Genomic DNA, 15,323 nt, shown 5'->3' on the forward strand with positions numbered 1-15,323 from the left:
ACACTGGACAAAAAACTATTAAAAAGGGGTTGCAAAACAAGACAAAACACCAAAAATGAGACCTAAAATGGCAAAAAAGGCAAAAAATAACCATTAAAAATGAGAAACAAAACACCAAAAATGTGACACAAAATGACAAAAGTAGACAAAGAGCAATAAAAACGAGACGGAAAACGTGATGGGACGACACCGACCAGACACTAAACACCAAAATGGAAACACAAAATGACAAAAATAGGCACAAAACTTAAAAAACGAGACACTAAACACCAAAAATGAGACACAAAATGACAACAAATCAGCCACAAAACAATAAGAACGAGACACAAAATGACAAAAAAACCTGCCACAAAACAGTTAAAAAAGAGACACAAAAGACCAAAAATGAGATGAGACGTCACAGATTAGACACAAAATGCCAAGAAATACCAAAAATAAGCCACAAAACTTCAAAAATGAGACCTAAAATGACAAAGAAAAGGCACCAAACAATAAAAATCAGACAGAAAACGCCAAAAATTTGTCACAAAACGAGACACAAAATGCCAAAAGTGAGATGAGACGTCACAGATCAGACACAAAATGACAAAAATAGACACAGAACAATAAAAACAAGCCACCAAACGAGACAAAACACCAAAAATGAAACCGTTTCTGACTGATGAATGGTTTAATTTCATGGTTTTATTTTAGTTTTCCTCATGCATGTTGAGTTTGAAAGACATGAAGTCTATCATTTAATGAATAAATTATCTAAATAATTGGTATTAATTAATCGTTAACTGCTGCAGTGGTGATTAATGTTTATGTCTGGACCGGTGATGATTGGAGCTTCTCAAACCTAACAGCGCTGGCAGGACGTTTGCAGTCGAACCCGTTTTGTTGTTTTTCAGGTTTTTAGTTGGAAGTCAGTATGTTAAAGTTTCACAGTTTCTAATTAATTTACCTAATTTAGCGTTCTGTATAGGAACCATTCTGTCCTGTGGGCCTCACTAACATCTAGTGTTGGTGTCAGAACGTTCCTCTTTGGTTTTTTGATGTCCTCATGGAACATAAATCTGATTAACATCCTCTGAATGTTGACATCAAAACATTGAATGAACTTTATGAGAATTGCAGATCCTCGGTCATCCAGGTCATCGTAATCGTTGAACCTTCATTAGAAATTACCTGGACTTTTCTTTTAGATTCTTGGACCTCCTCTTGTAGGTTCTTGAACCTTCTCTTGGAAGTTCTTGAACCTTCTCTTGTAGGTTTTTGAACCTTCAGTAGAAATCAACAGGGCTTCTCTTGTAGGTTCTTGAATCTTCCTTTGTCGGTTCTTCAGGAGTCCCGTGGACTTTTCCTGAAGGTCCAAGAACCTACAAGGAAAAATCCAGTTGATTTCTACTGAAGCTCCTATGATTAACTTCATAGGGACATTGTTGGACGTTAAAATGTTCTTGTAACATTGGACTAAAAACGTTTTCAGAACCCGTAGCTGAAGTGGTTCTGAGGAGGCAGCGAGGGGGCGGGTTCCACACTAAGTGAACATTTGGCTGAAGGCGGTAGTCGACCCCAACGCTGTCACAGCACCGGGCTGTCCTCGGCTAATGCCAGAAATACCCCAGGGGTAGCTGGGAAATGTAGTGTTTATGATGTATGTGCTAATCCGGCAGCTAATTAGTATGAACAAGTAGCACAGCTGCACATAGAGTGGAAAGGCTAAAGGATATTAGCACGAGAGGAGGAGGCTGTTCTCACCTCAAACTGGGGTCAAGTGTCAGCAGCCCTCTACTGAAATTCATCACCCGACACGTCAGCGTATGGAGCTCTGAACGGGAACACAGCGCCTCGCTTCCATTCAACCAGAACTCCAGTCATTCCGAGGAGAGCCCCCGTGGTCTAAGAATAGGAATTCAGCCTGAGAGACCAGGAAGCTGGAAAAACGAATCAGCTCGCAGATTATTCAGCTGTTCACTGACAAATAATGTAATAGAAGAAGCAGTTTTAGCTAGCTCAACATGCTAGCTGTGTAACATCCAGACTGTAAAGGTTCATACATCCTGAAACCTCCTCACTTATTTAATTTTTACAATTTCTGGCTGATAAATCGTTTAATTTGCTAATTTTTAAAAACTTTTTGGTGTTTTTGAAAAGCAGTTAACTTATAGAGGCTGTTAAAATGTAAGTATTTAAATATCTATAGTATGTGGAGACAAGATGATCGCAAAGAGACACCAAATGACATCAGATGGACAGAAAATGAGTGAAAACAAAGTGGGGAAAAAAAGATGAAACGACACAATGGAGGCAAAATGACAAAACGGGACACAAAAAGATAAAAAATAACACCAAAAGCGAGATGAGACGACACAGACCAGACACAAAATGCCAAAAATGAGACAAAGTGCTAAAAATGAGACACAAAACGACAAAATGAGACACAAAATACCAAAAATGAGACAAAATGCCAAAAATGAGACACAAAACGAGACAAAATGCCAAAAATGAGACACAAAATGAGACAAAACGCCAAAAATGAGACAAAACGCCAAAAATGAGACACAAAATGAGACAAAACGCCAAAAATGAGACACAAAATGCCAAAAATGAGACAAAATGCCAGAAATGAGACACAAAATGAGACAAAACGCCCAAAATGAGACAAAACGCCAAAAATGAGACAAAACGCCAAAAATGAGACACAAAATGAGACAAAACGCCAAAAATAAGACAAAATACCAAAAATAAGACACAAAATGCAAAAAAATGAGACACAAAATACCAAAAATGAGACAAAACGACAAAAATGAGATACAAAATGGCAATAAATAAGAAGCAAAACAATATAAACCACAAACTATTTATTTGTTTTTGTGTTTTTTTTACAGTTTCTTGCTGATAATTGGTTTAATTTGATGTTTTTTTTCTCTTGCATGAAATCTACCATTTATTAAGTAAATTATCAAAACAGTTGGTTATCGCGCCCTGAACACTGACTGGTTTGTGGAATTTTACTCCCAGGAAGTCAGACTCTGTATTAATATTAAAACAGGTTATATTACAGATAATGAACAAACACGTGACGGTCTCCCAGTGAAATCCGTCCTGTGTTCCACATCTGGAAAGCAGAGGTTGTTTCCTCGCTGACAGGGCATGATTAAGTGATGTTCTGTTGAGGCGGAAGACGGCAATCCATTCATATTTCAGGTGGAACACGAGGACAAGAGCCCAGTTTGTTTGTTCTTTCTGGCCAACAGATTAAACACGAACAGAAACCGTCGGTGCAGAACAGACCATGTTCTGGTGGAACAGGAGAACACTTTCAACCTCCTGAAGGCTCAAAATTGATTTTCAGTGTTTGGAAAACCTTCAACGTGCCAAAAGCAGCGACGCTTTCCTGAATAATTTGTAAACCCGGTGTAGCTTTCAGCGCTAACAGCAGTGAAGCTGACACTGAGGTGAAGAACAGATCCAACAGCAGTGAAAGTATCCATAATAGCAATACAGTATCCTCTGAGAAATACTAGATTCTCATGTTGATTTAGAATTTATTTAGGCAGAGACGACTACAGGAGTCTCTCAGAGCTCTGTGGAACATTTAGTCCATCTACTGAGAACTGGTTGAAGAGTGGTTTTGTGTAGACGTGCGATCTGATTTGATCTTCATTGATTCCAGATTTTCCTAAACACCCAAGATCCAGTCGGAGGTCATGAACCTCCCCAGAAGGCTTTGTCATGGTGCCCGTTGCTAGCTGAACTCCCACAATGCTCTCTGCTTGCCAACAACTTTCATCTGTACAGAAATGATGTAAAATGATAATTTGTTCAGAATGACATGAAAATAGTCTACAACTAGACGAGCCCCCAGTAGAGGGCAGAACCACGCCCATGCATGATACTCTGTATCAATTTTGATCATCCTGCGTATATCCCTTCCTACTTGATCTGCTGACCTCTAACTCCACAACTGAGCAGGGGACCTTAGACTGATCTTCAGTGTCATGTTAGATTATCCTGACTTCAGCACTTGCAGAGATGTCTGACCGGACATACACACCCACCCACATACATACTTATATACTCTACTCAGCCAGCCAGATACCGAAGCGAATGCAGTAACCCCGCTGACGTACGTCAGGCGTGGTTAATGACTGGAAAATGATCCAAAATCAGTCAGAATTTCTCTCAGATGATTAAAAATGAAAGATGAAAATTTTCAGAACGACACTAAATATGTCAAAGATACTTCAAAAATCATCTAAAATGACTCAAAATTTGTGTAAAATGTTCAAAAATTGCTGAAAATTTGTCTAGAATTACACAGACGTCGTCAGAAATGCCAAACATCTTCCCAAAATGACTCAACAATTGACCAAAATGACTTAAATCTGTTCAGAGTGAACACCACAGATAAATTTACAGAAAGAAGCAAACAATGTAGCTAAAGTTATAGAAAGAAGCAAACAATGCAGCTAAAGTTATAGAAAGAAGCAAACAATGCAGCTAAAGTTATAGAAAGATGCTAACAATGCAGCTAAAGTTATAGAAAGATGCTAACAATGCAGCTTAAGTTATAGAAAGTAGCTAACAATGCAGCTAAAGTTATAGAAAGATGCTAACAATGCAGCTTAAGTTATAGAAAGATGCTAACAATGCAGCTTAAGTTATAGAAAGTAGCTAACAATGCAGCTAAAGCCTTAGAAAGAAGCTAGATACATAACTACAATCATAGAAAACAGCTAACCACACAGCTTTTTATTTTTCCAAAAGCTAACGGCACATTTAAAGTCATAGGCAGAAGCTAAGTACACATCTTCAGTGAGAGAATAGAAGCAGAGTGGTCTAACTCACACCCCAAATATAGCATTACAGTGGTGCTAGGAATGTTAGACCATTCTGGAAAACACAAACCTTTGAAGCCATTCCTCTCCAAAACTACAGGAAGTGGTTCATACCACTCTGCTTCCAAACCGTTCAGTTTCTCTCTTCGTGAAACAAAACTTTAGAAACAGGGAAGTTGCGCTTTTCTCTGTGACTTGATCCTCATATTTTCCTCAGCTTCGTCTTACAGTCATTGTGCTTCCATCTCTGGTTTTGCTCTTTATAATTCTACGGTGCTAGGGTACAGGTCTGTTCTTTTAAATGTGTTTTAGAGGTAAATCTGACCCGACTGCCTTGATGCTGCTGACGGATGTTGGCATCTCTGTAAAATCCAACCTCTTGGTTTCTTCCGGCTGGTGATGACTAACCCTAACCCTAGCTGCATCAGTGACCCGCCGTCATGCTGTTTTTTTTGGTGTTTTCTCTGAACTGCTGCTGCTCAGGCTTCCAGACAATCTGTTCTACGCTTTTTTTTGACAACATTCTAGTCCATTAGTTTATTTTCCAGTGTTTTCAGTCTGAATTTGTGTTTTCTCTCCTCAGCCACTGCCTGTTACATCCAACACAGATAATGGCTGATAATGAACTATAATTAAATCATCACACATTAGTCTCACATGGATGGAGAAGGATAAGGGGCAATTTGCTGCACAGCCAGCAGTAAATACAACCGTCATGCACGATTGTCCAAAAAACACAAAATCACATCCTGTTACTCAGCAGGTCAACAGTGTCCAAGACAAGCGATCTAATCTGTCCGTCCTGCATGTTGGCAGGTAGCTACCACCTTTTAGTTCACCACCACCTTGAGTTTGGATCAGTGATGATTGGAGCGTCTTCAACCGAACAGCAGCTGGCGTGATGTTTTCAGTTGGACTGGTTTGGTTGTTTTTGGGTCGAGGCATTTAAAGTTTCACATTTTCTAATTTATCACGTTACAGGAACATTATAAAATGTTCTGTGTACAAACCATTCTGTCATGTGGGCCCTCAATAACATCTAGTGTTAGTGGTGCTAGACTGGTGTCAGAACGTTCCTCTTTGGTTTTTTGATGTCCTCGTGGAACATAAATCTGGTTAACGTCCTCTGAATGTTGGCATCAAAACATTACATGAACTTTATGGGAAGTGTAGATCCTCGGTCATTCAGGTCATCAGTAATCATAGGAGCTTCAGTAGAAATCAACTGGACTGCTCTAGTAGGTTCTTGAAACTTGTGCAAGAGAAGATTCAACAATCTACAAGGAAAATTGAGTTAGTCCTGCCCAACATGCGGGACCTACACATTAGGAGGTCATTTGTTGACCATGAGCTCTGGTCATTACCTGTCTAATTAAACCCCCACAATGCTCTCTGTTTTCCAACATGAATTGGTCTGAGGTCACTAAGGGTCACAGAAGTCACTTTTATGAGTTCATTTTTTTTTTAGATCGAATTGTCTTTTTATTTATTTAAAATCTTTCTCTGCAGGTTAACCATAAATAGAATGTAGTTCATCATTAAGCACATTATTCCAGAAGATTACAGATTTCTCTTTACAGATCACTGTGGCAGGCAAATAAAATAAATTCTATATTACAGGAAGTGTCCCGAAGCTTTGTTAAAAAAGAAACCATCCTAAAAAACATCATAGAAAGCATTAAATTAGAGTTTCAGTCCACGTGTTCACTCTCCTACTGCTTCAGTTTTAGGTTTTAACCCTCTAAACTCCAGTTTCTGGGCTTTTTTTGTTCCTGGGTATTTTTCACAACAGTCTTCCACGGTTCGGTAATTTATCTTCAGACCGGACGAAAGAGAAGAGCTGTAATTTTTCTGCACATTCCGATGATTTGCATGCTCGTGTGCACATGCGAGTTCAGGGCCATGATCTGATTCAGGAAGTAGTTTTCACAAATTATCATCAGGTCCTCTGCTAACGCGAATCACGACAGCCTCTATTAGCCCGGCGGGAGAAGCTCGGCGGGGATGAACCAGGTTTTTGTTTCAGAACTGGCTGAAGACATGAATATTACCCGCAGATGAAACAACAGAATAATAGAGTCGGTTTTATTCTCCTGCTGATGGGAGTTACATAACGGCGGGATAAACCGAGGTCTCGGCATGGCCAGATGCAAAAGGCCTCTTCTCTCTGTCTCTTCGCGTCGGCTTCATGGGGCTGTTGTGTTGCATAATCACAGAGCTAGTTATAAATAATTCTGTCAGCACTTCAGAGCTCACCAGACAGGGCCGGCCTTCCTTCATGCACACAGCAGGTGACACCATGTTTAGATGCTCAGATGGGGTTTGGAAAGTCTCTCAGTAAAATATGTTGGACTTCTGCCTTTTAGAGGAGCATCCGATGTCACGGTGTCCTTACATTTTTACTGTAAAATCAATAAAGCAGCATTTCTCATTCAGTATTTCTCTTAAATTTAACAACAGAAAGATGCAAATCAATGTTTTATTCAGTTCAGGTGCCGCTGATCTTCGTCTAATCTCCATCGTTGAAATGAGGAGTAACCCTGGTGGTTTGGAGGAGGAACCTTTAGCAGCTCAAACAGGGTTTCTGGGGAGATTTTTTTTGTGGCGAGGCCTCTGACACTTCCTACCTGCATTTACACTTTGTTTTGGTGAATTTATTTTTAAAACTTTGTGATATTCTAACAGTATTTCATCACATCTAAAACTAGAAAAGCACTCAGAGTTCAGTCCTCCTCCAAGGCTGCTCATTCCCCCACATGTAAAAATGCAGCATTTCTTTATTAGTTATTGATGATCAAAAACCACGGCAACATAGAATGTGTCCATTTAATATAGATGTACCCACAAACACAATGACCTTGCACTGACCACAGAGGTGTGTTCTGCATGTGTACGTTATGTACGACATATTTAGGTCACGAATCACATGACCTAAATAGTTCGCAGAAGGAACTGATGGGACTCAAACACCCCCACAGTTTAATCAGCTGTTCCTTGGATCATTTCTGTCCTGATAAGTCCTCAGAGGTGGATTTGTAGTAGGATCACCATCATGTGACGTAGTGTTCACTGGTTGTCATGGTTACAGTGCCGCTGTGCCGCTATCTGGCAACGATACAGAATCTTTAACAAATCACCACATTTGTCAAATTCTTAGAAATTTGTCCAGAAGTTGCTCAAAATCCTCTTTTCCTGTTCACAATCTGTCCGACATGAGTTAAACATTTAGGATGGATTAGAAGGGTTCCAAAAATGACTTAAAAAAATGAAAACATGTCCAGAATAACTCAAATTTAAATGTGGTCAAAGTTTGTCAAAAATGAGCTAAATGTAGACACTGCTTTGTCCAAACAAAGTTCATATAAGGTTTCAGAAAAGTTCATTTAGCCTCGTTAGCTGTTAGCTGCTAGCTGTTAGCCATTAACTGCTAGCTGTTAGCCGTTAGCTGCTAGTTGTTAGCCGTTAGCTGTTAGCTGCTAGCTGCTAGCTCATTCTATCCAGAAGCTGTTTATGGTTCCTGGAGAACACAAGCAGCATATGAAAATGAAATCTGATAACGCAGACGGACGCCTCCATCTCCGTCCAACATGTCCATCCGTTCACTCCTCCGTTCCCCACAGAACCGGTTCTTTCTGTGGACGCCGGTTGTCAGCTTAGAACATCTTGAATCAGATGCAAAGCTGCTTAGGCCTCTTTACAACAACAACAGGAAGCGATGCGGAGCGACGTCCTGATCAATAATGGATGAGCTTCTGCTGTACGGAACGTACAGGGAGCGACTGAATGTATTTAACGGTTCTTCTCCTCCAACGGAACGTCAGAACAATGAAAACTGTGAAAGAGAGAAGTGAAGATTCATTCACTGAGGTGGAGAACACAAAGAACCGAAGGCAAGACGGAACAGAAGATCTGAAAACTGGAAATGAAACTGAGTTAGCAACCGCAGAGATCGTTCTCTAACATTACCTACAGGTTCTAGTAATGTTCTCAGCTAGCAGGAAACGTTCTCTAAAATTACCTACAGGCTCTACTAATGTTCTCAGCTAGCAGGAAACGTTCTCTAAAATTACCTAAAGGCTCTACTAATGTTCTCAGCTAGCAGAGAACATTCTTTAACATCTAACATTACCTACAGTTTCTAGTAATGTTCTCAAGAAAACATTTTAATATATGGACCAAGAACGTTTTATCATTTCAAGTGATGTTCCAACCCAGCAGGCAGGGAACGTTCGCTAATACAACAGACAGGTTCTACTCATGTTCTAAAGAAAATGTTTTAATATATGTACCGAGAACGTTTTAAAGATTCTCATCATTTCAAATATGCTCCTAACCGGCTAAAAGTGAATGATCCCACAACGTTCTCTAGCATTACCTGCAGGCTCTAATAATGTTCTCAAGTAAATAGTTTATTATACGTACCAAGAATGTTTCATCATTTCAAATAGTGTTCCTACAACGTTCTCTGACATTACCTAAAGGTTCTAGTGATGTTTGAGAAATATGTTAACGTTTTAAGGATATTTATTATTTCCAGCGATGTTCCAACCGAGCCACCAGGGAACGTTGGATAATGTTACTAACAGGTTCTCGTGATGTTCCAAAGAAAACTTCAGTTTTTAGAGTTTTGTTTTTTTCTGGCCTCCTGCTGCCAGTTTGTTGTTGTTGTTGTTTACAGCGTTGTTGTCTGATAAACAAACGTGAGTCAGAGTGAAGCAGCTTCCTGTCTGTCTGATCGTTCCGTCCTGTTGTTTCTGCAGACGTCAGACTGAGTTTATCTGCAGCCGATCGATTATTGATCACAGGTTTGGTTCCACGAGGCGTTCAGGGAACATCCGGAAACCTGAGTATTTAATTTGAAATTTCATTGATTGACTTTTCTGGAATATTTTTCAGTTTTTCCACAACCTTTCTGATGTTTTGTCATATTTTGGGGCATTTTATTGATATTTTTACCCACGGTCAGTTAATTTTTTGGACTTTTTTCTAAAATTTTTCTGGCAAAATTTTTATATTTATGTCATTTATAACCAGTTTTAGACTTTTATTTTAATATTTGTACGACATTTTATTCATTAAAAAATATTCATGTTATTGGAAGTATTTTTTGGGATATTTTTTCTGGGACATTTCAGGAGAAATTTTCTAAATTTACAGCGTCTTTTTTGATATATTGTGAAATTTTGGAAGCATTTTATTGATATTTTTACTTGCATTAAATAAAAGGTTTGGAAGTTTTTAATAAAAATAATAAAAAAAAAAATTGCCAGATGTTTTATTATTTGTGATGTTTTCCAATGTTTTTCTGCAAAATTTTCACATTTTTTGCAGATTTGAAATCATTTATAATATTTTTGGAATATTTCTTTCTTTGAGATTTCAGAAAAAAATTTCTTTACAAAATTTACAGCCAATTTTTCATATTTTGTGAAATGTAGGGGCCTTTTGTTGGTATTTTTACTCATGTTAAAATAAAGTTTTAGACTTTTTAGAAAAATTGCCAGAACTTTTTTTTATTTCTAATGTGTTTGGATGTTTTTCTGCAACATTTTTTTTTTTTTTTTTACAAATTTAAAATCATTTATAACCTGTTTCTGACTTTTATTTTAATATGTATGCAACATTTTTATTGTTTTAAAAATTGTTTAAATGTTATAGAAATTGTTGACATATTTTTTCTGGGACATTTCATGAACATTTTTCAAAATTTACAGCAATTGTTTTGATATTTTGAGTAAATGTTATTGACGTTTTTACTCACGTTTTATTAAGTTTTGGATTTTTGTCTAAAATTGTCAGGACATTTTGTTGTTTCTTCAAACATTTTGTAAATATGTTTATGGTTAGGGTGTTTTCTGCAAATTTTTTTTATTTTTTGCGGGTTTGAAGTCATTTATAACCAGTTTTAGAATTTTATTCATTTGAAAAAAGGATTGACATGCTATTTGAAATATTTGAGAACATTTTTTCTACCGAGAAAATTTTTCTAAATTTACAGCCACTTTTTTGATATTTTGTGAGATTTTGTTTATATTTGATTGATAGTTTTACGCACGTTGAGTAAAACTTTTGGTCCTTTTTAATTAGCAGGACATTTTATTATTTCTTCAGACATGTTGTAAATATGTTTGTGAGTTCTGGTGTTTTTCTGTACATTTTTTAAAATTTTTGGTCGATTTGAAGTAGTAGTAGTTTATTCGGTCAGCAAGGAAAAAAGTAAACATTGTAACAATTGTGTACTTATGATGGCATCATCATCATCATCGTTGTCCACATAAATTATCATTGTCAACATCATCAACAAAATCATCATCAACATCATGGTCCTGTGTCATAGGAACATTTTATTTGTTTTTAAACATATTTTTTCAGATTTTGGATATTTTTTGGGACATATAAGGAAAATTTCCATTTTTTTGGTACTGAGTGAAATTTTGGGGTCATTTTCTTGATTTTTTTTTTTTTTTTTTTCACTGTATAGAAACTTGTGGACGTCGATGTGATTCAGGCTCACAGAAATCATTGTAGTTTAAAAGAAAAATATGCATATTAAGAATTTATAAATTCCTATTTCCAGATTTTCCCTGATCATGTCGGCTCCTTTACCTGAACTCGTTCTGACTTGTTCTCGTCTCGGGTCCGTCGGTTCTCCCTCATTCCTAATAGATGAGTGATTCTGAGGCTGCAGGTTCAGAGGAGGTCAGAGCAGCGACCAATCAGAAGCACTCTATCCTCCGGACGGTTTCTAGGCGAGAAAAGCTTCAAAATGTCACTGGAAAGGTTGGTGATCCTGAAACTGCTCTAGACCAGGAGGAGGTGTTGGTGTGTACAAGTACACGAGTACAGTAAATATATAATACATGTGTAGTGTAGTACAGGAGTATAATACATGTAGGATGAGGTCCAGGTGGTGATCTGGGGTCTAGATGTTGAGGATCAAACCTCCTTTCAGACACTTTCAGGAGCTGAATCACTAAATAACTGGAGGAAGGGTTCAGCTCTAGTTCCCTGTCGTCCCAAATGACGCATATGAGCGTATTTTCAGGTTCATCGGGCTTCTTGACATTTAGAAGCTTCTGCACGCTCATCTGTGTGGTTTGGTTACCGTGACGATATCATGTGTGTTTTAAGATGCACACAAACAGAAACACACACTGCAGCTGAGTCACCCACAGTGGGAGTATTTATGCCACAAACAGCCCAGTTTTAGACCATTTCATCATTTCTGGACGTGTTTTCATTTATTTCATTTTTACGTCGTGCAGCTCTGAGGAACCAGAACATCATGAAGAAGAAATGTCCCAGAATCTGCCCAAATCAAATGGAAATTAGCTTAAAATGAGAAAATCTGATCTGAAAAGACTTCAACGTTGTCCAAATTCACTCAAAATTTGTCTAAAATTACTCAAAACTCACTTAAAACGTCAAAAACAATTTCTAAAAATGTGTAATATGACAACAGAAAATCATCTATAATGACTAATAGTCTCTAAAGAGTCTGAAAATGAGTTTTAAATGTAAAAAACTGACACAAAAAAAATGGTTCCAAAGATGGATGAAAGAAGGAACATTTTTCAAGATTTACAGCCATTTTTTTATACTTTGTGGTATTTTGGGGGCATTTTTCTGATATTTTTACTCATGTTTAATAAAGGTTTAGGAGTTTTATTGAATTGCAGGACGTTTTATTATTTCTGAGATGTTTCAGTGTTTTTCTGCAAATTTTAGATTTTTTTTTTTGCAGATTTGAAGTCATTTATAACCAGTTTTAGACTTTTATTTTGACATTTGTGCGACATTTTGTTTGTTTAAAAAAATTATCCACACATTACTGTAAGTATTTTGGGATATATTTCTCAGACATCTCATGAAAATGTTTTATCATTTGCAGGACATTTTGTTTAAAAATGTTTTTCACATATTATTGGAAATATTTTTGAATATTTGCTCTCAGATGTTTCAGGGAAGTTTTGTCAAAACTTACAGCCATTTTCAGATATTTTGTGGCATTTTATTGATATTTCTACTCGCGTTTAATAGAAGTTTTGGACTTTTTCTAAAAAATTGCCGGAAATTTTAATAAAAGTTTGACTAAGGTCAGAAAATCCGTCAACCTTTGTAAGTCCAGACCATCACAAACATTTCCTCCAATCATGGTTCTATAAATGATGTCCGAGGATCAGAGGAACGTTCCTCTGGAACCTAAGATTGAAAACGTTGTGAAGGTTTTGTTCTCGAGCTGTTTTCTGGTCTCGGGTGCTTCGAGAAACAAATATCAAAGCCGTGAGTCGTAGCATCAGCCGACAGGAAGTAGAAACGTTCCACGGTGAAGATCTCACCGCTGTGTTCTGTTTGTGTTCTAGTGTGGCTCGGTGTAAAGAGATGGACAACGCAGCGAGAAACCGGCAGGCTCCCATGTCGCCCTCAGACTTCCTGGACAAGCTGATGGGGAGAACATCCGGATACGACGCCCGGATAAGACCCAACTTTAAAGGTACCTGCAGAACTCTGGTTCCTCCACAGCAGCAGGTTCTCTTCAGAGAGGCAATAGTGTCACAGATCCAAGGAGCAAAAATGTTCCGCCTATGTTGTTCTGTCACGTTACAGGAACGTTTCATAGAGATCTTCTGAAACCTGGAAGACATCTAGAGAACATTTTCCGAATGTTGCTTTGAGAATGTTCCTTTTTGGTCATACAAGAACGTTCTTTAATTAGGTTCCTCGACTGCATCTTCTGAAGAACTTTCTGTCATCTGAAGTTTCAAGAACATCTGGAGAACATTTTAAAAATGTTGCTTTGAGAACATCCTGGAAATCGTTTTATAGAAGAACATTCTAAAATGTGTTCCTCAACAACATCAACAGAAAAGGCAGAATGTTCCACCTTTGATGAGATATCACATTACAGGAACGTCTTCTAAAGAACTTCCTGTCATCTGAGATCTGGAGAACATCTGGAGAACATGTTGCACTGAAAACATCCAACAACACATTTTATAGAAGAACATTCTAAAGAACGTCCTCAAGACATCCTCAGAACATTTGCTAGTTTATCAAAGCACAGGAACATCTTATGAAGAACGTTCTGTCACCTAGGAGTCTCGAGAACATCTGAAGAACATTTTAGAAATACCAGTTTTAGAATGTTCCCTACATAGAACGTTCTGCTACCAATCGTCCAGCCTTCCTGTTTTTCCAGCTTCTGTCTGATAAATTCCGTCGTTCTGATGATTTTTATGGAGGAACTTGTCTTTAAAGGTCCTCTGAGGTTTTGTGGTTGACCTGGTGAAGCTGCTGAAGCTCTCAGATGGTTCCTATGTGCTGAGGAGAACGCTGCTGGTTCTCCTCTCTGGGATCTGTGGCTGTGCCTCGGTGCTGTTTTACAGGGTTTTAGATTGAGACGTTCCCACACCAGAGGCCTGTTTAATTGTTCAGCACTAATGAGAGATTCACCCCAGGGCTGTGTAGCTGCTGGAGGACAGGAGAACTTCACAGGAACCGTTCTCCATGAAGCGGAGCACCGTCCTCTTCTGCATTATTAACCTGATCTGTTCCTCCCTCAGGTCCTCCGGTCAACGTCTCCTGCAACATCTTCATCAACAGCTTTGGCTCCATCGCTGAGACCACCATGGTGAGTGGCTGCTTCACAAGTGTTTGGTTCCGTGTTTGGTTCTGTGTTTGGTTCTGTGTTTGGTTCTGTGTTTGGTTCTGTGTTTGGTTCTGTGTTAGGTTCTGTGTTTGGTTCCGTGTTGGGTTCCGTGTTTGGTTTTGTGTTTGGTTCCGTGTCAGGTTCTGTGTTTGGTTCCGTGTTTGGTTCCGTGTTGGTTCCGTGTTGGTTCCGTGTTTGGTTCCATGTTTGGTTCCGTGTTGGGTTCCGTGTTTGGTTTCCTCGTTTGGTTCCGTGTTGGTTCCGTGTTGGTTCCGTGTTTGGTTCCGTGTTGGGTTCCGTGGTTGGTTCCGTGTTTGGTTCCGTGTTTGGTTCCGTGTTGGGTTCCGTGTTGGTTGGTTCCGTGTTTGGTTCCGTGTTTGGTTCCGTGTTGGGTTCCGTGTTGGTTGGTTCCGTGTTGGGTTCCGTGTTGGTTGGTTCCGTGTTGGGTTCCGTGTTGGTTGGTTCCGTGTTGGTTCCGTGTTGGTTGGTTCCGTGTCAGGTTCTGTGTTTGGTTTCCTCGTTTGGTTCCGTGTTGGTTCCGTGTTGGGTTCCGTGTTGGTTCTGTGTTTGGTTCCGTGTTGGGTTCCGTGTTGGTTCCGTGTTGGGTTCCGTGTTGGGTTCTGTGTTGGTTCTGTGTTTGGTTCCGTGTCAGGTTCTGTGTTTGGTTTCCTCGTTTGGTTCCGTGTTTGGTTCCGTGTTGGGTTCCGTGTTGGTTGGTTCCGTGTTGGGTTCCGTGTTGGTTCCGTGTTGGTTCCGCGTCAGGTTCTGTGTTTGGTTTCCTCGTTTGGTTCCGTGTTGGTTCCGTGTTGGTTCCGTGTTGGTTCCGCGTCAGGTTCCGTGTTTGGTTT

General features: G+C 38.9%; 1 protein-coding gene across 12 annotated transcripts in view; it reads left to right on the forward strand.

Annotated features, from left to right (window-relative positions):
• The window catches only part of glra3 (glycine receptor, alpha 3), a 154,400-nt gene that overhangs the window by 8,096 nt on the left and 130,981 nt on the right, over nucleotides 1–15,323 (forward strand). For all 12 annotated transcript variants that reach the window (XR_007941160.1, XM_051946333.1, XM_051946336.1 and 9 more), the window contains exons 2-3: nucleotides 13,190–13,320; nucleotides 14,390–14,457. Coding sequence is in view for 11 of the 12 variants with exons in the window: in XM_051946333.1 (XP_051802293.1) it covers nucleotides 13,190–13,320; nucleotides 14,390–14,457 (199 nt within the window). In the remaining variant the exon portion in view is untranslated. The remainder of the gene's footprint in view (nucleotides 1–13,189; nucleotides 13,321–14,389; nucleotides 14,458–15,323) is intronic.

This window comes from Acanthochromis polyacanthus, chromosome 3 (assembly GCF_021347895.1).
Source record: "Acanthochromis polyacanthus isolate Apoly-LR-REF ecotype Palm Island chromosome 3, KAUST_Apoly_ChrSc, whole genome shotgun sequence".
In the NCBI taxonomy this organism is placed as follows: Eukaryota; Metazoa; Chordata; class Actinopteri; family Pomacentridae; genus Acanthochromis; species Acanthochromis polyacanthus.